Source organism: Delphinus delphis, chromosome 5 (genome assembly GCF_949987515.2).
Source record: "Delphinus delphis chromosome 5, mDelDel1.2, whole genome shotgun sequence".
NCBI classification, from domain to species: Eukaryota; Metazoa; Chordata; class Mammalia; order Artiodactyla; family Delphinidae; genus Delphinus; species Delphinus delphis.
The window spans coordinates 107790566-107816231 of record NC_082687.1 but is presented as its reverse complement, the minus strand read 5'-3'; the positions used below and the strand labels follow the sequence as shown (position 1 = coordinate 107816231).

At 45.7% G+C, this 25666-nt stretch overlaps 1 protein-coding gene across 3 annotated transcripts in view; it reads left to right on the top strand.

The window, feature by feature from the left end:
- Nucleotides 1-19387, top strand: part of LEF1 (lymphoid enhancer binding factor 1) — a 117971-nt gene extending 98584 nt beyond the window's left edge. For 2 of the 3 annotated variants that reach the window (XM_060011831.1, XM_060011829.1), the window contains 2 exons: nt 3507-3555; nt 18226-19387. In XM_060011831.1, the coding sequence (XP_059867814.1) occupies nt 3507-3555; nt 18226-18305 (129 nt within the window). In that variant the 3' untranslated portion in view covers nt 18306-19387. Of the gene's footprint in view, nt 1-3506; nt 3556-4215; nt 4257-18225 lie in introns of all 3 variants that reach the window. The other variant, XM_060011830.1, reaches the window with a different exon arrangement.
- Nucleotides 19388-25666: the final 6279 nt, after the last annotated feature.

Genomic DNA, 25666 nt, shown 5'->3' with positions numbered 1-25666 from the left:
GCGTTTCAGAAGTGCCCTCCTCTAACCCCGTCCTGGATCTCTTTTGGATGTGGTTGGCCTTATAGGGGAGAGTGGCCTTCCTTCTTTGACCTCTGGGAGAGCTTTGCTGTGCTGTGACTTTGCATAGATTTAGTGTTGTGTGTTGACTGTCTCTCTCTTTTTTTTTTTTGAAGTGTAGTTGACTTACAGTGTTAATTTCTGCTGTACAGCAAAGTGATTCAGTTATACATATATATATATTCTTTTTCATATTCTTTTCCATTACGGTTTATCACAGGATACTGAATATAGTTCCCTGTGCTATACAGTAGGACCTTGTTGTCTATCCATCCTATATATAATAGTTTGTATCTGCTCATCCCAAACTCCCAGTCCATCCCTTCCCCATCGCCCCCTCCCCCTTGGCAACCAAAAGTCTGTTGTCTACGTCTGTGAGTCTGTTTCCGTTTCATAGATGTATGTTCATTTGTGTTGTATTTTTTCAAACTCATCCTTCTTTTTATTTATTTATTCATTTTTGTTTTATATTGGAGTATAGTTGATTTACAATGTTGTGTTAGTTTCAGGTGTACAGCAAAGTGATTCACTTATGCATATACATATATCTGTTCTTTTTCAGATTCTTTTCCCATATAGGTTATTGCACAGTACTGAGTAGAGTTCCTTGTGCTATACAGTAGGTCCTTGTTGCTTATCTATTTTATATATAGTAGTGTGTATATTGTTAATCCCAACCTCCTAATTTATGTGTGTTGTATTTTAGATTCCACATATATGAATGATATTATGTCTTTGAGTGAAGTTTCTGTTTCTGATCCTTAAGGAGTGAGTTTCCACTTTTAAAAAGAGATAAAAGAAACACACATTCTCTCCCTCTTGCTCTCTCCCCTTTTCTCCATGTGGAGAGACGGGAAGAGAGTAGTTTTAAAGAAAACCGGTGTTATGTGAATTTACCTTTAAAGATTTTCCTCTGCGCAACTTTTAAAGGAAATTGTTTGCGTAACTTGATTTTAGGATCTCTTTGAATGAAGGGGAAGCCCAGCTTTGTTACTTAAAATGTTTAAAACAATCAAAACAAGCCTATTAATTACTAAGGCAAACAGAAGTCAGTCAAGTGGTATCACTTTAGCTAAAGATATTACAGTATTCTTAAAATAAGAGTACAGGAATACAGTCTAAATAAGATGCATGCCCTATATCTTAGCATTTCATTGTCAGAATGATATCCTGATGCTCACTGCAATCATATTAAATATATATCTCAATGATTTAATATCAAGTTGTCCTATTCTATGGCATTGTAGATTTTATCACTTCAGTTTGTTTTTATAACTTTCATTTTTTGTAACTGGTTTTCATAAATCAGTGCACATATTTTCTTAGGTGTATTATTTATATTATTAGAGCTTTTAAATGTGGTGCTTAAAACCCAAGTACTATATATGATTTTAATGAAAATTTTATATGTGTTTACTACACATGAATTTTGTTTTTGTGTTAAGCTGACATGAATACATTCAAACTCCTTAGGTCCTTTTGTCTACCATAAATGTAAGTTCTCTTGAAGCACTGATGTATACCTAGAATATAGTACAGGTTATTTCACAAAGCAACATCAGTCCGACATGTCAGGGCACGGTCGCATGTTCTAGGCACGTGCTAGGCATGTGCTGGGCGGCAGAGATGTGCTGAGACTCGGGCGGTGCTCGTGTGAGCCGATAGCCATGTGGCTGAGGGGTCCAGGGCCACAGCCCATTATGACACCTGTGCGGAGTTACGTTATGGTGGTGAGCTCTGCCTGGGGCTGACGTCGGGGGGCGGTGGGGGGAGAGAAGGGTCCTGGACAAGATGACACCTGAGGTGAGTCTTAAAGGGCAAATGGGAGCTAGGAGACGGTGAGGAAGAAGGCTCCAGACACAGGAAACGACCTTATTGCACCTTCTGGAAACCACAGTCGTTGCATTTGAAAGGGAGATAGCAGATGCCCCTCCTCCTGGAGCACCTTAATCTTCTGAAAGAAGACTCCATTGTTTTTGATATGCCATTTCCCCAGGTCACTAATATCTGTTGTTTGCCTTAGTGTTTGTGAGGATAGTTTCAGTCAGCTTTCCAAAGATATAGAGCCTCAGTGGTCAGGTCATGTGACATGAAGAAAAACTATCTTTTACTTTATTTTATTTTTTTTTTGGGATATGTCTTCCTAATACAACAACAACAAACATTTTTTTTAATTTATTTATTTTATTTTTTTGACTGCATTGGGGCTTCGTTGCTGCACGCGGGCTTTCTCTAGTTGCGGCGAGCGGGGGCTACTCTTCATTGCAGTGCGCGGGCTTCTAATTGTGGTGGCTTCTCGTTGCGGAGCACGGGCTCTAGGTGCATGGGCTCAGTAGTTGTGGCACACGGGCTCTAGAGCGCAGGCTCAGTAGTTGTGGCACACAGGCTTAGTTGCTCCGCGGCATGTGGGATCTTCCCGGACCAGGGCTCGAACCGGTGTCCCCTGCATTGGCAGGCGGATTCTTAACCACTGCGCCACCAGGGAAGCCCCAGAAAAACTATCTTGAGGTGCATAAAAGTAGAGACTTTTATATATTCACACAATATACTCAATATAATCTTATGGTTTTATTTTTTGTGAATGTGATTATTACAGCAGACATAAGATAGAGATACTGGATGTGATATGTGTCCTATGACACTTATTTGAAAAGACCATCCTAATCTAGGTTGGTCATTTACTATTCATATAAATCAAATATATGCCGTGTCTATGCCCTATTACAATTATTTTTTGAGGGGAAAGTAATTATGAAGAAAAATAGAAAATTAAACTACTATCAGAGGGACCTAAAATTATAAATTTGTGATTAAGATGATTTTGAAATGTATTTTAAATTGCAAGCATATTCACGTTATTGTGTTTGTTTTAGGAAGCAGGGTCCTTAACTGCCATAAACCAGTCTTTAAAATTACCTTCTAAGTTTTCTCAGGTTCTATCTTACCCTTCTACTACTGTCTTCAGTTACATCTTGTCTGTGCCATGGGAGCTGAGGGGGCCTCAGTTAACACTGTGGATTTTTAATTAGATGGTGGAATTCACAGTGAGGAAGATTTGTCATCGACACTACCAGAAGTGGGTCCTAAGTGTGGTGCTTAGCAGTGAAAGGAGGGCCTCCTTATTAAGCGGGCGTTCCTTGAAGGTGGGCGGGGGGCGGAGGGGTCTGTGGCCACAGCCCTAGGACATCATCCTCCTCTGTGTGTGTGTGTGTATGACCACTGCTTACGTCAGTACCGTACTGATGACATTAAATGCGAAGCTATAGAGACAGAGGTCACAGATAAGAATTTCTTTCTCTTGCCCTGTTTCTAGGCACAGATGGTAAAGAGAGAGAGAAAATGAGGCATCTTGATCTCTTGGTTGACCACCTGCTGGTCCTTTTGTATCACGTTCATCCGTGTGTTCACAGTACAGTCTATAACATGAACATGTGCCTGTCTTCTTCCAGGGTAAGAAAAAGAAGAGGAAGAGAGAGAAACTACAGGAATCTACATCAGGTAGGCACCATGTGACTTTCCAGCCAATTCTCGTGCTTCTGACAAGCACCTTTTAAAGAGTAGTGTGCATCTTTCTACACGCTGCTTTCTTCTTCAGCTATAACATATGATTCTTGAACTCTGCTTTTCTTCCTGAGATTCTTTCAAAATGTTTGAAAGACCTTTCTTTTAAATGTGACTATGTGAAGGTACACCTAAAAAGCTCTTGCAAACCCTGTCACCTGGATTCCTGGTTGCTAACTGTGGTTGTTTTTAAGGTTTTGTTTTTGCTTTTGTTGTCTGTGTTCTCTAACACTTCTGTTCTTCTATTTGCAAAACTCCTTACAATACAGTTTTTTATGATGACTCTCTGATATGCTACCTTATATCCCCTTGAGAATCCTTTCTATGGTTTGGGGTTATTTAAAAATATAAAACATGATGATAGGGTTTATCTTTCGTGTACGTTAATTCAAGGCATCCATCAGTGAGGTCCAGTTTATTTCCCCTTTTCTTTCATAAAAGATAAGGCCTCTACTTGTACGGCACAAATAAGACTGGCTGGCGTAAGAACCATAAAAAATAAAGCAAACAGGTCCACATTATATTGTAGCTACTACGTATTTGGAATGTACAAAAACCTCTTCAATAAAAATTTGTTAAAGACACAATTTTCTGCAGGTACAGGTCCAAGAATGACAGCTGCCTACATCTGAAACATGGTAAGAACGACTCTCTGGTCCTACTGCTGACATTAGTTATAAACAGAGGCACTTGCTTGTGAATCTTCTTGCTTATACTGATGCCATTCAGCATTGCTCCTTTAAAGAGGAAAGGCCACCAAAATCAAACCAGTGCTTTAAAACGTCTGATGGTTTTTATACCGGCTATGGATTTGCAATATAGTATGTGTCTCTCTCTTCTCTTCTTCCCCTTTTTGCCCCTTTAATCTTTCTCTGTTCCCTTTCCCCTAACTCTTGTCAGCCATTCCTTACTGACCAGTGGCACATCTGCCTGCTTCAGAAACAAACAAGTAACGAAACCCGGCAAAATGCCATCTTACTCTGCAAACCCAGGGCTGCGTTGGAGGAGCTCAGGCTGGCCCAGGACCTGGAAGGTTTTGTGGTATAGAGACTTTTTCTCAGTTGAGATGATACACAGAGGCTTAAGAAGTAATGTATTTGTTTCCAGTGAGAAAGAGAGGGATGCTTCGTTTTATCTGTTGTTTAAAAATGTGGCATGGGGACTTACTAACTGTATTCTATCAAGTTCTTTATTGGTAACCATTGCTAGATCTCACTCTCATCTTTATAGGTGATATTTATCTCATTTCTTTTTATTGCAGTTATTTGACTTTTGACCGCTTGACCACCATCCCTGGCGGGAACCTGGCTTTGTACATTGCCTCAGTCTTTGCTAGGCTTTGAGTTCACGGTGTGTCTACACTGTGAAAGTTCTTCTCAGAGGCGCTCCCTTTGATTCTGTTCTCTCTAGGAAGCCACATCCCAGTCCCGTCAGCTCTATCGTTTGGGTCTGTCTCGAGTCTTTCCTCTCACACTCAGCAGTTTCACAGCCCCGGATCAGGTGCTCAGACTTCCCATCTGGATTATTGTAATAAGCCTTTGGATAATTTTTCTGCTTCCAGACTTCCTTTCTGCCAGTTCATCCTCTGTGTTGCTCCCAGAGGGATCTGCTGAAACACAAACGGATTGTGTCACTTCCCGACTTAAAAACGGTCAGTGCTCCCCACTGTCTGAGGGACGCAGTGCAGACCACGTCAGGGTGGATCTGCGTCTCCCCTGTCCTGGGGGGTTCCACTCTCTGACCCGCCTCACCTCCAACCATGCGTCTTGGGCTCAGTCCAAACAAAATTATTTGGCGTCCCTGAGACAGGTGGAGGCCGCTGCACGTGCTGTCCCTGTGCTTGGAAAGCCCGTTTCCTCTGCCTGAGGGTGGTGTTTCTTAGGAGAAGAGCATTAGCCTGCGGGTCACTTCATTCTTGACTAGAACCAGATGACCGCTTAATCTTTCAGAACTTAATTTTGGTGCTCAAATTTCAGCGGACTTTCCCAGGGGAATCTGCAGAGATTTGGGTACCAAATAGGTATGAATTTCACATCAGCTGTTTGCCCCGGCAATCTGCGTGAGCTTTTTAATCTTCATTTTCCTCCGCTGTAAAATGGGAACAGTAACCGCCGCCCGCTAGGGTTCTTTGTTTATCGTATGTGGCCTCCCTCCCTCCCTAGACGCCACCCCAAAGACCTACTGCAGCTGCCTTCTCCTCTGTGAAACTTTCCTCATGTTTATTCACGTTCCCCAGGTTCTTCAAAATGTCATCATTGTTTTATGATATCAAAAGTCTTCTAAACTAGCGCTGAGTGGTAGGCTTTTCTCCAGCTGAAAAGAAGATCAGCCCTTCATACAGGTGACCAAACAAGGTATCAGAAAAATAATATCACAGATGATGTTCATATTTAATTCAACTTAACGGCTATTAATTGAGGACCTCTTCTGAGCTGGCCCCCCAGCTTGGTTATAGGAGCACAGGCTCTGCCCCCAGGTGCTCATGGCATCATAGTTCAGAAGTAATTTTAGTAGCAAGCACAGGCTCTTGTACTTCTTCTTTGCATTTTTTTAGAAGAATATTGTCCTTTTAATGACTAAACAAACACTTAGGTATGGACAGCAGCCCTTTTTATGCTCTGCCTCGAAACAGAAAACCCTGATAAGCATACCGTGCTAAGGACCAACATTCGCTGATTTTACTGTGTCCTCTGTTTGCACCAAAATCTTTAATGCTATTTCTATTAAAGATCATGCAAAAATGTATTTCTCTGCTTCATACTTTGATATTTAGTTTTGCATCCTTAATGATTAACCTTATGTAGTATTTTAAACTAGACGATTAGGCTGAATGCATTTTTGTCCTAGAATGTATCCCAAATATCTCTTTTTAAAATAATGTTACAGTGATCATGGTGTTTTCTTGTCACTTAACTTGTTTTTCTAAAGGTCAAGGGGTGTCCCCTCTGCCCTGTCCCAGAAAAACACAACAAAGTCTCCCCCCCTCCCCCCAAGAAAAATATTTTCACCAGCAACCAGTGAGGCTCCCGTCGGCTGGGCTGCACTTAATCAGGGTCTCCAGTGTTCCTCTCCCCTCTCGTTGCTGGATCAGTCATGCAGCCTTTGAAGTTCTGTCCTCCCCACTATCCTGTTGTAGAGAGCGGCACTGGCAGTCATCTGATAAGAATTACTAAGCAGAGAGAAGGTCAGATTTGCATTCATAAAGATTTCCGCAAATTAGGAATGATACTATCCCTACCGTTTCCCCATCCCCTTCTTTGTTTTAGGAATTCAGAAACTTCTATCTGTGTAGCCGTTGACTTGTTTAGTCATTATTCCGCATTTATTGAGCACTTTATAAATGCCAGTTAGCTCCATAATACCGGAAATACAGTATCGAACAAGGCTCAGAAGGTCCCCGCTCTGTACTGCTTACATCTCGGGGAGAGCAGCTGATTTAAAGCAAACAGGAAAGTGTAAGTGCTATAATAAAAAGAAGACAGGGAGTGACTTGAGGGTCGGCTTTGGCTTGAAGATCATGAAAGGCCCTTCTGAGAAGTGACACTCAGTAATAACCAGCTGTTTTCCCTGGAGGGTATTGTGTGTATTGTTCTAAATGAAAGACCAGGCCAACAGAGCACCCTGTTGTAGAAAGAGGTTAGACTAGACTAGGAGTGAGGCCACACTGGGCTCTCACATTAGCCCTCCCTGTGCTGTATGGCCCGGGGCAGTAGGTTTAAGCTGGAGACTGGTTCCTCCGTGAAAGGGGTGCTTTGCTGGCCTCTACGCTCCCGGCCGCATCAGGTCCCAACGTCCTGGTCTGCTTTGTGCTTCCGCGGGCTGCACTGCCTCCCAGTGTTAGTCAAGGGACTCGGGTCTCTTTTTTGTTTACTAATTTGTCGTCCTCATTCTAGGTCTGAGTGGCTCTGTATAACTATAAGGCACCTGTATGATCTTGAAAACGCCTTGTCCACGATGTGCTTGCTCTTCAATTCCTGTATAGATCACTTCCTGCCTCCCCTCCCCCTCCACAGGATGAGTGCCCAGAAGCACTGCCTCTAGTCTGGGGCTTTGCTTCTCCACGGATGCCGTCACGTGGCTCCTTGTTTGCCAGACTTCAGTCCCGCCAGTGCTGGCTCCACCTTATAAAAAAGCCGAAGACAGATGAAATGTTTGATTAGACTTGCTCCTGCACATAGTGTCTGTGAAAGCTCGCAGGACTTGCTTTCAGTTCTGAAGGGAAGTTCTAAAGTCACGGCCCTCCCTGCAGGAAGGTAAAGCTAACGGAGCGCAGTGCCCAGACAGGGAGGATGCCGTTGACTCCAACGTGAAGAGACTTTTGAGAGGGTTTCTTTCTGCACAGCGAAACTTAACATTAGCCTGCTGCCCTTAAAGGAAATTCCTATTAGATCACTGAGCTTAGACAATCCATGGTGTAGCTCAAATGCTAGGGAACTCTCAGTACCCTGAACTAGAGTGGGGCAGCGGACTATAAGGAAAAGACCCCACCCATCAGGAAAAGACTCCTCTGTGAACACAAAAGCCCTCTGAAAACTTGTTTCTGTTCCTTGAAAGACATGAGTTTCACTTAATACTTTCTCATTTCCCAATGGTGGGAAATGCCATTGCAGTTGCTTCATACACCCAGCTGTGTCCCCATCTCCCTGTGAGTTTCTACTTTTGTGTATTCTATAAGAATATTCACTCTGGTGAAATCAAGTTGAAATAAAAAAATGAGCATTAACCCAGTCTCAACACCTTGCAGCAGACTTTAGGATTATTGGAAACGGGATCCTTAAAAGACATTCCTCCAAGTTGGAGGTGATCCCCAAGCTGTGGGATCATTCAGGAAATCCAGATTCATCCTTAGCTTTTTTAACTAACTTGCTGCTTGTGGGAGCTGGGAGCCCAGGGCCTCAGGCAGTGAGACTTACACACGTTCTCCTGTGCGGGCCAATATCATAAAATGCCAATTGTTCGTTTATTCATTCGGCCAACATCCAGTGAGGCCTGCTCCGGCAAGCAAGAACTGCTCTAGGCAGTGGGGTTACTTGCCAAACGGACCCTGTCCGTTACCAGAGGCACTCCCAGTTTAAGAGGATGCAGACGTACAAATGGATAATTATAAAATAATACGTTTTATGCTACCAAGGAAGTGCATACAGTGCAGTGTGTAAAAACAAAGGTGACGGAAATCAGAGCGAGCTCAAGGAAGGCCTCCTGCAGTAGGTAACACTTGCGTGCCCAGTCATGGGGGAATTCTTGAGTTTGATAGAACAATGATCGAGTTGCTTTCTTTGAGTTTCCAGTATTTTGGTGCACGTTTCATTTGGAATATGTAACGTCAAGAGTTTGTCAGAAGTCAGAGATTATCATCAAATACTGAACTTCCCTTTCTTCCTGACTTAATCAAGATTCATAAAGAATTAAAGAAGCAGAGAATTAGAATTTTTGAAAAGCTGGAGAGAATTATCATTCTGAGTTTACTAACTTAAAAACTTAACTTTACAGGTTGGTTTACTAATATTTACTTTAGCAAAACATAAAAAGTCCACTATCTTAAAGTTATATAGATGGAAAAGATATTCTTATGATATTTCAGTGTATTTCATTTGATTATATAACGTCAAAGGTCTAGTTTAAAAGTAGAAACAAGCTATCTTTTTTTAAAAAGCAAAAAATCTCTGGTTAAACGCACCCAGAGATACATACGGGCACTCACATACAGAAATACTTCTTCTGTACACTATGATTTTAGCCTTGGCATAATCTTCAGCTTGTATACTTGCTGAACTGAGAAATTAGTATATATTTTTTACTAAATAAAAACATTCGCCTTTATTTCCCTGGCACCAAGAGGTGTGTGGGAGAAGTAATTTCTAGTACAGCATAGAATGCAATAGTTAATTGTGCAGTGCTTGGATTTACATCTTTAAAAAAATTGTCTCTAGGGCTTCCCTGGTGGCACAGTGGTTGAGAGTCTGCCAGCCGATGCAGGGGACATGGGTTCGTGCCCCAGTCTGGGAAGATCCCACATGCCGCGGAGCGGCTGGGCCCGTGAGCCATGGCCGCTGAGCCTGCGCGTCCAGAGCCTGTGCTCCGCAGTGGGAGAGGCCACAACAGTGAGAGGCCCCCGTACCGCAAAAAAAAAAAAAAAAAAAAAAAAAAATTGTCTCTAGCTTTCCATTATAGACTGGAGTCATGTGCAGGACTAGCGAGAGGACTGTGACCCTGAAGGTCTTCTAGGAGCGTTGTCTGAAGCTCGGGACTTAGCCCTGTCCTCTTAAGAGTCGGGGAGAGGTCTAAATATTTTCAGCAGTCTCCTTGAGAAAAACATTTATTTCGTATAGTTTTTGAAGCTCACCCTGGGGAACTTGATGCTTTTGCCTAATCTTTGCTCTGAACTCTGTTCCCTAAGTACGTATGTCGTCACCCCCATTAAGTAAGTATCAGTGAGCCTCTGGGTACTTGTTCCTAGGTTGGCATGTCTACTTAGAAAGCAAAGCCAAGTGCTTACAAAGTAGTAAAGTTGGAAGCAGCTAGAGAAACGGTAAGGCTTGTCCAAAGTCTCAGAGTAAAAATTAAGGCTTTGATAATGAGAAAGTGAAAACACTATGCCCTGTTTTCCATCCTTCATCTTTTTGTCACACGATGAGGCACTAAGTGTGTCAGGCACTTAGCCTAGAATTGCCACTAACCACACAGGATACGGCAGAGTTAGGAGCTCTTGGGAAGGGAGCCTCACATCCGGAGGTGGGAGACCAGCACGGCCGCCTGCACCCTGCTCAGTGCTGTCCCCAAGCTCCTCCTGAGCGCCCTCTGAGTGGTGGCCCAGCCAGTGCAGGACCTCGCCCGCCAGTTGGCCAAGCGTCTGGATCCTGATGGAAACGGCCGCAGGCGCGTCCTTTGTCTTGTCAGGATCGCAGGTGTGCTGTGCCTAGGACACGGAGGTCTGTCCCTGCCTGGGGTGGTAGCCTACCCGCGTTCCCCTCCTCTAACGTCTGGCTGCAAACCCCTGCGAGACGTGTCGTGAGTTAGCGGAAAACTTGCAGAGAATTCACACAGCAATGACACTGGACTGCAGTGTTCTTACTAGGGACTCCCTAGTAAGACCGTTCAGCAGGAAAATGCAGACACTGATAGCAAGGGCAGCCTTGGGCACGCGGTCTGAAACGGAGATGGCTGCCTCACGGCACCGTGTGGCTAGACCAAGCTGTGCGTGGACCGCAGGTTTTCACGTTCTAATCATTCTCCAGAGTGCCTCACGCGCGCTCATGTGACGCAAGCCTTTTCATCACAAGGAACAGAAACAGCCCCCGCGAGGCTGAGCGCCTCTATTTAAGGGTGCAGGAGCATCGTGCGGAGGCCGAGGAGAGCACTAGAAGGTGGGCTTGGAAAACTGTCCATACGCTTCTGCTGTCTCTTATATCTGCCCCTCCCCCAAATCACATCCTCCCCTTCTGCAGATTGGCCTCCTCAGTTCTTTGATCCACGTGTCCAGAACCCCTCGAGCTCACATATTCTTACAGTACCAGTCTCCAAAAGAGAAAACTCTTTCAAATTCCAGAGAAGGGGGACTTCCCTGGCAGTCCAATGGTTAGGACGCTGCGCTTCCACTGCAGGGGACACAGGCTTTTGATCCCTGGTCGGGGAACTAAGATCCCACGTGCCGCGTGGCCAAAAAACAAACCAATACAAAGTCAAATTCCAGAGAAGGGACTCTGGCTAGCCCAGCTTGGGTCAAACTCCTACCCCCATCTGCAGTCAACTGTGGCCACAGCAGATGGCCACACAGTACGAGACAGCTGTCGGGGGCTCACCGCTCCCACCGGGGCTGTGTTGGCATTGGGATCATCAAGAGGGAGGCAGGCTGCAACCCAGCACACGTCCACCACAGCTCACTAATAAGCTGGTGGCTGGGCCTGTTAGATCAGCAGACAGGGTGATTTTATCTAGGCAACTGTGCATTCGTGAAGGAACTGGTAGAGGATCGTACATATGGTGAAAGCTTTTAAAATCTCTGTTGTGCTACAGTGCCCTTCCCATCAAGCCTTTCCCCCTCTTTCTTTAATGGTCAGAAGAGCTAGAATTGTGTTTAAGTTGCCTTGGGAAACAAACAGGAAACCGGACCCTGGGCTAGCAAGAGTGATCACGTGCCGTGAAAAAAATAATAGTAGACGGAGAGAAGAATGAAGCTCATTATTCCAACCCTCTCGAGATACGTAATATTTAGTATTGCTCATGAAAGCCCTATGAAAGTAAGATCCATGCTATTATTCTAAGACTTCATAGAATAAAAAAATTATTTTGGACAAATGGAGTTTGATAGAATGTTTTCTCACTGAGCCATCCAGATACTTGAGGGAAATCATCCTTCTGGATAACAGAGTTTCCCAGAGAACTCTAGGTTTACCTCTTTAAGTATCAAAACATGTAATTTTTAATTTTCACTTTTGTGAGTGCACCTCTGTCTTCACCAGAGTACATGACAATGAAATATTTCTTAATACCTCATGCCATTAGTCTACAGTGTAATGTACCATGTGGTAAATGGTAACAAGGAATTGATGCCATTTGACCCTTCTAGATGACCCCAAATAATGGGGTTTTTTTTTTTTTTTAATATCTGCTCTTCTCTATTTATTGTGCCTTCTTGTTCTGTCTAGGACTGTGTACCCCTCCCCTAAAGTAATTTTCCTTCTGATCCATTTTGTAGATTTGGGAACCAGAAAACAAAGCTTATTTGAATAATATATACATTAAAAGTAAATGGGGCCTGAGTTGGCGCATGGAGGGTGCTCTTATTAGGAAGGGTAAATATGCTTTTTTTTTTTTTTTGCTTGAATTTCTTGATAACTACAGTGAGACCCTGAGGCCTTTTCACTTCCTTTTCCTCAGCTGTGTCCTTTGGGTCTGAAGCTGCCAGTCAGCAGATCCAGAGGAGTGGGGTGATCCTGCCTAGAACTGTCTGTGAGCCTTAGCAAAGTCACTCTATTCTATTTGACAGAACGAGGAGAAAAAAAAATGAAAGCACCTCAAACAGTAGTGCCCGCTTTTCTGCTTAAGTCCTAAGTCAAATCTAACCCGAAGTTTTCTAAATTTTTAGATACAGTCTCTGTAAATATAATGACGAATTTTTTGCTGCCCTCTTGGGATTCCTTTTCCCATCTATCGGTGTGTTTCTGCAGACGTTCTATTTGATAAGATATTTTGTAATATTTCATGAGAGATTTTCCAGAATTCTCTATTGGTCGTAATTTTCCACCGGAAGTTCTGTAAGTAGTATAAATCTTGCTTTTACCCCCTGAACATGCTGTGTGAGATTGGAACAACAGAAATGGAACTAACGTTTCTGGACCACGTATCCTGTCCTGGGTGCTCTAATAGAAGCCTCTCCATTCCCGTCCTTGAGGCAGCCCCGTGTGGGGAGGGATCTCTGCCCTGTTTGAGGGATGCGAAAACGTCAGTAACTTGTCCAGGGCCACGTACGTGGCTGGTGTGCAGCAGGGACAGGTTCACACCTGGCTCTGTCTCTCTCTAACTCAAGTCTCCACCCACTGCAGTAACCAACATTCATTGTGCCCTTTCAGATGCCAGGTACTTACCAAGCCTGTCATGTGTATTATCTCCTTTCATCCCCTCAACACACGTTATGAGGTAGAGCGACTTAACTATTTCCATTTCACAGACGAGGAAACCGGCGTGGCATGTTCAAGTAACTTGCTCAGGATAGCTCTGTCTTCAGAGCTCATGCTCAGAACCCACAACACATTGTCACCTCCCTAGGCCCCATATACTTAGACACGTAGACTCGTACTACATGACAGCGGAAAGGAAAAACACACAAGTGTGTGCTCACTCTGCTGCCTCATTTTTAGAAGGTGAAGTTAGCATTTTTAGTGCAGGAGAACTTGTAGAGAGAAAGGTGAACTGGATAAAGAATCTGGAGGTGGGTAGATGAGTCTCCACAGTTACTGTCCTCCTGAAGCACTTTAATATACAGAATTAAAATGGGTTCTGAGGGTCTCTTATTAAAAACTTTCCTCGAGAATGTTTCGGTGGTATTCCCAGCGGAGGTGAAGGTCTAGTGGGTGAGACCTACACTGGGAGGCCCAGCCAACCGATGGTGGTGTACATCCTCACAGGGAGACACCAAGGGCTGATCAGGAAAAGAAACCATCAGCTGCAGATGGAAACCAGAATTTCCCCCTCGAGCAATTTATCAATAGTTCCAGGCCTGCCTCAGCGTCATCTTGGCATTGCCGAAGAAGTCTGCTTTCACTGGTCACAGTTACGCTTTGAATAACCGCACAGATTCAGTGACCCTGCCTCGGTCTGTATAACCTGGATCCAAGCCCGGGGCCAGTGACCCCTTGTCTCGCTGACCCCTCCCTCCCTCCTCCACGTTCTGGGAATCATCTGGTGTCAGAGCTGTGGCTGGCGACTGGGGGACTGACTGGCTCGATGCTGGGACTTCAGGACTAGCTCAGCTGCAGAGTCAGCACTAACCTTCCTAACCACGCGTTATCATCTCTTCTTTTTCTCAAATACTGGGTGGTACTTACTTTCAAAGACCTGAAGGTGGCCTTTGTAGGTTATACTTTCAATCTTAGAGATTTAATTTTCAAAGTTACTTTCTTAGGCCCTTTGTTCTCTCACCCTGCTTTCAAACAGAGCATAGCCTCTTGGGGTGGGCAGTGGTCCAGATGGAGACCACCTCCACCTCCGCAGTGATGCTGACTAGTGATGGGCACGGCAGGCAGGTAGGCAAGGAGAAGCAAATGAGTGAAAATTCAGCCCCGAGGTGTGCTGGAGAGAACGTAGGTTTAGGGCTCAAAAGCTAATCCTGCCACCTGTAGGTTGGGTGACCTTAGGCAAGGCCTTTTGCCCCTCCCGCAGCGGGATCCTTGTGTGTAAACGCGCTGAAGTCAGCGGAGCTGTCGTGATCGCATGACGTCGTGTCCCAGCGCCTGGCACAGCAGCGCTCGGCGCACGTTGTTCTTCTTCCTTCCTCCTCACCAGCTCCTGTGACCCATGGGGAACCAGGAGGCCTGGGGAATCTCTAGGGGCCCCTCACACCAGCCGCTGACAACCAGATGCCTCAGTTCCCTCTAGGACAGCAGGGCCAGACCAGCTCTGTCGCGCTCGCTTCCTGCTCTGGAAGTCTGCTCTCTGCGTCCACAGGCGGCTTTGTGCAGCGCGGGAGTTCACGCCGTGAAATGGCAGGCTTGCGTCCGATTGCCCCGAGGTGGGGCAGAAGAACTTAGGCAGTAGGCGTGAGGCGGAGTGTGCTGCTGTGAGGAGGAGTGTGCTGCTGTGAGGAGGGCAATCTTTGCAAAGCCCCCGCCTCTCTTCATCTCTCACAGACTGATCTCTGATACTCTCCCCTCAAATTTCACATCATAACTAAAAACACTTGAAAGTTTCCCACTCCTTGCTAGTAACATGTGGGAGGGGGAGGGAGGAGCTCTTACTCCAACCAGTTTCCTTTCGGGTTACTCACCATTTCTGGACGGGGAAGTGAGCTTACAGGCACGGCTCCAGCTGAGCCGGTGGGTCCTGGTCACGCGTCGCCCCTCCTCCCGCCCCCACCTCGGCCTCTAATGGGCTTGTTTCCGCAGCCCCTCCTGCTGTGGGGACAGCCTGGGAAGGGGGCTGGGCCGCAGGACCTCAAGGATATGGGCTGACCCCACGCTTAGCTCCCAGTGGAGGCTTACGTTTGCACGTAAGAAGAAGGAATTTCCCCTCTCCCTCTCATCACATCTTTTGAGCCAAGGCCTAGAAGGCCCTAATGCCTCGGTCAGTGCTGGTCGTCTTCCAGACGCAGGTCCCTCTTGAAATCTTGAGATGTCCCTTTACCGCTTGGGCTCTTCTTAAGCGACTCCGCCTGTTTGCGTTCCTGCTTCCATTTGGTTAGTGGGATATTTTGTCCAGATTGGAGTCTGGTCCAGAAGAGGAGCTTCAGAGGGACGGTGGGGGGAGGGTGTTTTCCTGTGCTTCCTTCACACCCACTCAGCAAATGGCCCATGCGTGGTGAGTGCTGGTGGAGGGAGCCCAAGCCTGACGGGTAAGACGGGCTCCGAGCTCCCTTTGAAGCGGGCGCGGTAATTGCGGCTTTGATTACACCGACTCCACCGCCGGGCTGGGCTGCGCGGGGCTCGCCTGGCCAGCCCAGCTTCAGCTGCAGCCCCCCGTGAAGACTTAGATGTGGGAAGTCGCCAGTCTCCCGAGCCTCATGCCTGTGGTTTCTTGAAAAGAATCTTGATTTGACCTGTTTTATGTCTGTAAAGCAACACTGCAAGGCCTTTTACCCCCATTTCTCCCATCTGGGGGTAAGACTGGTCTGCCCTGGTGACCCGATATTTTAAAGGAGCAACCAGGTTCAAATAAGGCGGCTTATTTGATAGGCAGTTTCCTTGCGCACCTATTTAAATACTAGCTACACTATAAGGAGAGCATCCCAGGTGGGGAAGAGTCGCTTTTTGGTTGGCAGTTGTACAAGCACCTCTGAAACCAGCTTTTCAGGAGGATTTATAAGAGGATACTAAGATAATGAAACAACAGTGGGGAAACGTGAGACTGTAAAAAGCACTGGCTTCATTAGGAGATGTCGAAATTCTTCCCAGGGAAGCGCGTATCATCCTTGGGATAAATGGCCACTCTGGCCAGCCAGGATCGGGTTAGTAATTACGTTGTTATGCGCTCAAGAAGCGGGAGGAGGAGGCACTCTGGGTGCCATGAGGAGAGAGGGCGACTCGACGAGTGGTCAGTGCAGGAGAGTGGAGGCCGCCGACCGTCTGACTTCGGAGTCAGCCTGAGGCTGGGGTGGGCACGGGTCCCAGCAGAGGGACAGTTTGTCTCCGTGAGCAGACAGGCGCTCCTGGTGGCTGAGGCCAGTCTGTCCTGAACCACAGCACTGGTCTCCAGTCTGTCCTGAACCACAGCACTGGTCTCCAGCAGCCCGGGGCTGCTCGCCATTCCTCACCAGCAAGAGCAACCGGGACCGGGCCTTTGAGAGTCAGTGAGCCCGAGCACGGTGTGGATAGGAGTCTGCGGGCGCTGCCTTCACCCCCGCCCGGGCTCTGCTTCTGTCTCCTTGGAAAGCCAGGGCCCTTCGCAGCTCTTCCATCTTCCTGTGTGAAGCATCTCTACTCTGCGTCAAGTTTAAAAACCACAAAGCTGTAGTGTGGTTTTCCTGTTAAATGGGGGAAGCAGGAGAATAGGAATTGAAACTGTCATTGAAGACCTCATTCTGTTGAAGGCAACATTCTGTGGCTGATTTCCTCCCAGTTTGCTTTTGCTTGTTTTGTTTGTTCACTAGCCACCCGGGTAAACAGTTTCTTCTCAGCTCTGGTAAGTCATTTTGAGGGACAGCAGCGGTGGTGGTTGCCGTGATTCTGACGATGCTAACACGTGGCTGGTAAGAGCCCTAATGGCAGGGCTCACTCTGCACCCCGCACTCTCTGAGCCCCTTAGAGGCATTGGCAGAGCCCGTCCTCACGGCTCCCGGGCTACAGATCCATCTTCTCTGAACAGCGCGGTGTAGACTGTAACTGGCTACCCAGAGTTGAGTTGAGTTTTCATTATTAAACTATCTCAAAGCTTCCTTTTATTTCTCCTCTAAGATGTCTTTCCACTCAAATAAGAAGCCTAAAGGGAATGCACTCCACTTTTTAGAATTAATTTTTTTTAAAGGAAATGTCTGCTAATAACAAGGACACTGCAAGCACAGAGTTGAGATGCGTCTGAGGTGCCAAAGACCCAGGTAGAGTAGGTGCTTCCCTGCAGCTGGTGTGAAGCAGGGGAGGCGGATGCTCTCCAGAAAGGAGTTGACCTTGGAGATGCTTTCACTTTCCTTTTGTCTTTGTCTCATCTTGTTGCAATGTTATATTTTATTTTTAATCACTTTTTAAAACTCAGATTATTAAAGCTTTTGGGATGTAGGGATTCTCCTTTCTGAATGCTCTTATCAGCAGTATCTTTAAATACTTGTTGAGTGTACATTCCAAGGCTAACGTTAGAGATCCTGGTTGTTAGGAAGGAAAAAACTCTTGAGAATTGAAAAGTCGAAGATTGGAGAAGCGTATGCACCTCAAGACTGAATATGAGCGGACATAGACCATCCCGGTCACAAGGGGGCTTGTTAGGAGTGTGAGGGGCACTGACTAACTTGCGTGTGGTTTAGTCTCATGTAAAATCCTACACTGGCTCCCCACAGTGGACTAAAAAGACCAAACACTTTAGAATGACAAGTCTTCCCTGATTTGGCCATTGCCTGCCATTACGATTCATGTTTGGCCATTCCCTCCTGATGTTTTTCCAACAGATTTTTTTTTTTTTTAAACCATGATCTAAAGTATTATGTGTATTTCGCATCATAACCCTGTACATTTATGTACACATACATGGAACCAGGGTAAACATTTCAGTAAAGCACACTTATTCTCTAACATAGTCTGAGGATTTAGGGCTACCATAGGGCAACCTCTTCTAGCCATCACCAGATCAACAACGTGGATTAATGAAATGCAGAGATCTTAAGACATGTGCTGTATGAAACAGAGGTTAAAATCTGTAAAGGTCTGTGGCACATTCACATTCACAGTACTTTATTTGTTCCTTCTTGAGGTGGAAAACGAAGCTCATTCCCCACGTGCAAAGCCAAGGCAGCGACCCCGGGACCTCTCCTGGAGATGGAAGCTTGTTGAACACCCAGACTGTCTCCACGGCTTGCCCAGTCGACCCCAAAGGAGAAATGACACCAACTTCACCCTGAGGTCACTGCTAGAGACGCTGATCCATAAAGACAATCACTGCCAAACCCCCTTTCATCTACTGCGAGAGCCATGTTCCACAATAAAAAGCATACAAGGTTTTTCAAAAGAAAAAAAGCACATGAGCATGCTAGCAGGCCCTGGGTCAGCTGAGCAGCTTTCCTCCCCCGTCTCCGCCGTGCACTTCCCAGAGCATCCCGCCTCCATACCTGTAACCTCCTGGCAAGGACAGTGACTTGGCTGCTTTTGCCTGCCCCGAGCCCTGGGAGCGGCCGCAGCACAGCCGTCAGCATCCCGGAGGGAACTTGTGGAAGAGTTCCCTCTTTGTTTCTGGCTTCATGTTTGTTTCTCTTTTCCTCAAGCTTTTATTTAACAGTGCAAAAGGATCAATCTTGTTTGCTTCTTTTTTTTTTTAAACTTGAATTTTTTTAATTTACACTTTTTAGTTTTAATCTTCTTGTATATTTTGCTAGCAATGAGCTTTTTAAGTAAAATCGAAAGATCTGGAAGAGTTTGAAATAAAAACGAAATGAAAAGAAGCCCTCTTCTTTTGAGGGATATCTTGTCCGCTAAGGGGCTTCTCGGTGAATTACCTGTAATAATAGTAGCCTGTCTTTGTAAGGTGTCCGATAGAGCTAAGTAAACTGTAACAGCCAGTCCACTCTGTGGGTAGCAGTTGGCAGTCCTCTTTCATTTTATTTTTCTTATGATCTCTTCTCTTTTTTTTAAATGGTAAACCTTAACAGATACTTTCAGCAGACCAGTTTGCAGTGAATTTTCATTTCTTTCCTTCTCACCCCCTTGTTGTAAAAAGCCCAGCACTTGAATTATTACTTTAAATGTTCTGTATTTGTATCTGTTTTTATTAGCCAATTAGTGGAATTTTAAGCCAGTTGTTAAAATGAGCATTGATGTACCCATTTTTTTTTAAATAGCAAGGCACAGCCTTTGCCCCAAACTGTCATCTAACGTTTGTCATTCCAGTTTGAGTTAACGTGCTGAGCATTTTTTTAAAAAAGCTTTGTAATAAAACATTTAAAAACAAGTCTTTTTTTTTTTTAAAAAGTGAAGTTCCTGATAACCTGCAGTTGTGTAATGGTGACCTAAATCCATAGGCCAGGCCAGAGCTGGTGTGTCCACATGATGGGGGCGCTGCCCGTGAGGCTGCCTCGGGGACAGGCCCACACCCTCCCCCCGTCTCCAGGCCATGCAGTCCGTAGGGGCGCTCCTGCAGCCTGGAACCCCACCTCCTCCTCTCCCACGGGTAGGTGGAAATCAGGGCAACAGAATTCAGATGGGAATGATTCTCTCCCTTCCTGAGAACCCAGACATCCTCACGGGCTCCAGCCGGCACCACTGCAGGTTGTGCTGGTGCAGCCCGTGGTCAGAGCCCATGGGTTCTCAAAACAGGGCTCCCCGAATCAAGGTATCCCCGTGCTTTAACTCCCATTCATCTCCCAAAGTCGACATTTTCCCAATTTTGAGTTTGAACTCCGTAATTCTCCCTTAAGCGTTTGTTATACTATCTATAGGTCGGTATCGGATTTAGTAGAACCTCCATATTTTAAGTTTAAAACATCAGCATTTCATGGCCTTCCACAAAGCTTCCACAGTCCATTGAGCTAGTCTGCAAACCACCGACACCACTGATCTCATTTCAATGTCTTGCTGAAATTCTAGTTCTGTTTCCTTTTTTCAACCTTCACTACAGCTGGAGAACAGCTGGCTACCATACTTGTAATAACCCTCCACATACTGTACTTGAAGATTGCCATTAAATCACCCCTCAAATTTCTCTTCTCCAGGCTAAGTAATCCCAATTCCTTGAACCTTTCATCAGTGGTCCTTTAATCATTTTCATTAGTATCCTCTGGAACCTCTCCAATTCCTCTTCATTTAGTCCTAAACTTGAAGCAGGGAAAAATGTCTATTACGTTCAGGGGACCTACTTGTTAAAGGTTTCCTATTCATTTGAAACTCTCTCTCTCTGTTTTCTTAACATACATGAACCAAGAAGTTATAACTGTTTAAAGCTGCCACCGTGCTCTCTCCAGAAGTTAACTATAAGATCCAAGGAAGTGTAGGAAAAATCTAGGGTGTTACTTTTGGGGGGAAAAACAGGTCATAGCAACACATTGGTTCTTCTGAGTCTCAGAAAGAAACTGATTAGTGATAAAAGTCTGTCCGTCAAGTGAACAGAGCAAGGATAGCTGTGAGACTTGCACCTCAGCCAAAGCCTACTCAAGTCTCCTCTCCCTGGGTTCCTCCTCCTCTACGTTTTTATGACGCAAAAAATGGGTAAACAACATTGAAAGAAATGGGTTGTTTGAATCCTCCGGGCCACAACTTGGTCCCTCCTAGTTTTCTATTCATATTTCCTCCAGAATAACTCTTCCTAGATAACCTGGATGTCATGGCACGGTGCTCACTTCTGGCCCATTCTTCCCAAATCCTGCTTTCTGCAGGCAGCAGTTTTGGTGAAAGGAGAGTCCAAGAGTCCCCTGAGAGGCACACACAGACCAAGGGACACAGTCTCCTGGGGCGACGGGGCAGAGGGACTCCCCTCTGGCCACTGCTTCTGTTTGCTCTTGCAGCGATTCGGCTTCGGCTTCCTTCCCCGCGGCGAGCTCGAGGCTGGGGCGTGTTGCTAGAGGAGGACGGCCAGCCTCTCTCGGAGGTCACAGCGGATGCGCCAGTCGTTACCAAGCAAGGGGCGCTTTCCTTGTGGCTTTAGTGTGTTTGGTTGCTGGCAACTACCTGTTCGGCTGGAAGGAGCCTTGGAACACCTTCACAACTATGGCTGTCCTAAATACAACCATTTTTTCCTCTATACGTTAGGAAACTATGTCTTTTCCTCTAGAAGGTTGAAACAATATGGAAACTTCTGGTCAGGGGCCCGCAAGCAAGAACAAGATGTCTGCGTGGCTTTCTTTTTAAAGGAGCAAAGTCACGAGGGAGCGACGCATGGTCCCGACAGAAAGGAGAAACTTAAATTCCGCACGACGTACTAGTTGTACAGGTTGCTACATCTGCCACAGGATGTTATCTTTCATACGCAGAAATTTTAAGAGCTGCCCTGTGAAGCCTGACCTCCAGGGATACGTACATGTATACGCGCACAAAATCTGAACCGCTTTTTAACAGACACTGAATAGTCTGAAGTTAAGCATCTTAATAGGAATAGAAGAATGGGATTCTAAATGCCTATGTATGTATTACGGGAAAAAATAAGATGACTGGTTTTGTTGGCTATTACTTAGTGGATACCATCTTGGCAGCTGCAAACCTCCAAAACTTCTCCAGCTCTCTAATGCGGAAAACATACATTGTCTTACTCTGCAGCTAGGAGTGGTTTTGAGGGAGACTGGAGAATGTATCGGGTATACTGAGACAGCCAGTTAACATAAACGTCACGAGCATGAATCAACCTAAATTAGAACTTGCCTAGCTGAAGAAAAATGCTCCCCTTGTTTACCGTCGGCAGTGCTGCAGGCCAGTAAGGCGGCGTTAAACAGAATTGGTCAATGCACTCATTCAATACCTATTTACTGAGTGAGCACCTGCCCATGGGCTCTGCCGAAATAACTGTCCACTAGGAAAATGTTTCTGCTGTTTGTAAGCTTGTTCACCACCTGCATTTGTTATAATATACAGGCATCCTTCTCCCTGAATAGTAATTTAAACTTTAAAAATCAGTTGCTTATAACGGAAGGAGGTACACGGTGGGGAAAGCCCAGGTTTGGAGTCGCACGGAGCCGGACAGTGTCTGCCGCGCCCGCTGCCAGGAGCTGTGTGCTTCATCCCTCTGCGCACACCCCCTCGCGGGCTGAAGAAGATCTCACTGACCTCCGCGAACATTCGGCGAGTGGAAAATGAGAGGCACCCCACACATACAAAATAACTAGCAAATGAAGTTCCCTTTGAATTGTTTTAGAATTTGTTATTAAACAGTTTCTTTTTTCCCCAATGTAAAAAAATAATACCTTGTTTTTGTAATGCCTGTAGCCATAGAACATATGAGTATTTTTCTTCTGCCCGTGGAAGCAGTTGGTAACCAGGCCTAACCACTCTGTTTTGGACCAAAGAGCGAGGAAATGGTCACACTAAGGGTGCAGAGTCTGGATTGTATCGGGTCATTTACACTGATGTGTTTATTAAATATTTTTCTTTATCTCATCTCTAATAGCTTGAGATGTTACCGGCTCAGTTAAATTTTGATCTCCATTAAATACATGGAGAAGTTGTTCGAAAATGTATTACTTGCCGGATGGAATGAGAACACTGCCTACAAACAGACTTAATCACACAACTGTTGTTTCTCTTTGTAGTCGCAGTGAGAACAGATTAGTCATTCTCTTCTCTGTTCGTAACTTAATTGTCTCAGAATTTGAACTCAGTAGAATCACTAAATTATGTTCTACACTGTGGTAATATTTTCTCCCACCAGGAAGAAGGTGCAAGACAACCAAAGTAAAACGGAGCCCCACAAATTGGCCTGTTGTTTTTACAGGTCCTATCAACGTTACTCAGCTGGAGAAAGGCAACCCACAGTTTCAAAATCTAGCTCGCCCTCCATGCCCGGCTCTAGCCACCATGCAGCGTACAAAGCAAGGCCTGTGCAGTGCTTGCTGGGGACTTAAAAAGCCCAGGGGTGCCTGCTGAACCACTTCATCTGTTCCCCGCATTCCAGCATGTGGCACAGGCTGTGTCTGCTCTGATTCCTAGGATCCAACTAGCTGGGTCTCTTCTTTCCTCAGTGTCTGGTCTCAGAATTCCAACCCATCCAGGCGCCCCTTACAACAACTGGCCCATTTTCAGAAGACCTAAATAGACATTTCTCTAAAGAAGACATACAGATGGCCAAGAGGCACATGAAAAGATGCTCAACATCACTAATTATTAGAGAAATGCAAATCAAAACTACAGTGAGGTATCACCTCACACCAGTCAGAATGGTTATCATCAAAAACTCTACAACTAACATTGTAGAGATGTGGATGGACCTAGCTGTGTCATACAGAGTGAAGTAAGTCAGAAAGAGAAAAACAAATATCATATATTAATGTATATATGTGGAACCTAGGAAAATGGTACAGATGAACTGGCTTGCAAGGCAGAAATAGAGACACAGATGTAGAGAACAAACGTATGGACACCAAGGGGGGAAAGCGGTGGGGGTGGGTGGTGGTGGTGGGATGAACTGGGAGATTGGGATTGACATGTATACACTGATGTGTATAAAATAGATAATAAGAACCTGCTGTATAAAACAATTAAATAAAAAAAAAACTCTACAAAGAACAAATGCTGGAGAGGGTATGGAGAAAAGGGAACCCTCCTGCACTGTTGGTGGGAATGTAAATTGGTACAGCCACTTAAAAAACTAAAACTAAAAAAAAAAAAAAAAAAAACAACCTAAAAATAGACCATATGACCCAGCCATCCCACTCCTGGGCATATATCTGGACAAAAGTATAATTCAAAAAGATATACACACCCCCGCTATGTTCACAGCTGCACTATTCACAATAGTCAAGACATGCAAGCAACCTAAATGTCCATCAACAGATGAATGGATAAAAAGAAGATGTGGTACATACATACAATGGAATATTACTCAGCCATAAAGAAGAATGAAATAATGCATTTGCAGCAACATGGATGGACCTAGAGATTATCATACTAAGTGAAGTCAGACAGAGAAAGACAAATACCATATGATATCACACATGAAATCTAAAACATGACACAAATGAACCTGCCTATGAAACAGAAACACGGACACAGAGAACAGACTGGTGGTTACCAAGGGGAAGGGGGTTGGGGGAGGGATGGAGTGGGAGGTTGGGATTAGCAGATGTGAGCTATTATATATCGAAGGCATAAACAACAAGGTCCTACTGTATAGCCCAGAGAACTATATTCAGTATCCTATGATAAACCATCATGGAAAAGAATGTGAAAAAGGAATGCATAAATATGTATAACATTTCATTTGCTGTACAGCAGAAATTACCACGACACTGTAAATCAAATATACCTTAATTTAAAAAAAATTGATAGAAAGGAAAAAAAAAAAAAACTGTATAGCCCATTTTCATACGCTTTCAACCTGAATGCAACACTCAATATTGTGGCCACCACAACTTTTATTCTGAAATGTTAGGAGCACTGTGTCTATTCTCCCCTCCAGTCCTTTCTCCCAGAGCAGCAGGGATGGGGAATTTCAAGCGGTGATGAGAGGCCCTGGAGCACAGAGTTGCGAGGAGGCTGTGACGCACAGGGATGGGGCAGGGACTGCAAACAGCAAGAAGCGCAACAGAGATGTGTTGTCCCCAGAGCCCCTGGCACTGCAGACTAGCGTGACTTTAACAAAACGACGCTAGCACGAGTCAGCCCCTAATACGTGCGAGCCTTAACTGGCAAGGGAGGACAACAGAGAAAATCAAGACTTGAGCATTCGTGACCTCACACGGGCCTCTGACCTAAGAGCATCGAGCCAGCTACCGGCAGAATCCCCCAAGAAACCCAGTGCTGAAAGGGCAGCGGACTCTCTAAACACCAACACGCGCACGCGGCTGGTTCCCAGCCGAGGAGGTGTGTGCCTTCGCTTAAGCTCTGCCAGCTGTGCAGGGTTGGGGGGGAGGGGAAGGCAGCTCGGTACCAATTCCCTCCCTCACGCATCACCTGATGCCAGTTAAGCAGGTGTCACCTGCGGGCCTCAGGGCGGACAGCCTCTCCTCTGGACTCAGAGGGCCAATCACGGCCCCGGGCCCAACCAGGGCGCTCCGGCTACGCCAGGAATCCATGGGTGGCTGGGGGGGCTGCCCTGCAGCTGTAACACTGAGGTGTTAAAGCTCTGGAAATCCCCCTCCCCAGGGGTAGGTGGCAAAACCTCCACGCGGCTCTAGAGTGAGGCTTTCAGGGTTCGGTCCTTCAGACGCTTCAACCAGAAAACTTCGCGGAAACGCGCCTTCCTCCCCAGGCCTGTTTGGGTGGTTTCTCAGTTTCCTGTTTTCTAAACCCAGGATTTCCAAACGTGGTAAAGTGACCGTTTACGAGGAGTTCTTAGTCTAAGTTTTCTCTTATAACATGTGCTCGGCCGCCTGAGAGCAGGCTACATGTTTCTGGCGGACTCGAGGCCTGCAGGCCAGCAGCGGCCACAGCCCTTGCGCCTGAAGGCCTGTCTCCTGGCTCTGCCTTGACAAACGCTAGGAGAGCACGAAGTTCGCCGCTGCTTCTGTTCCTACACCGCCCCCTTCCCTGACTTCTGCATGTGTTCGGCGAGTCTTGGG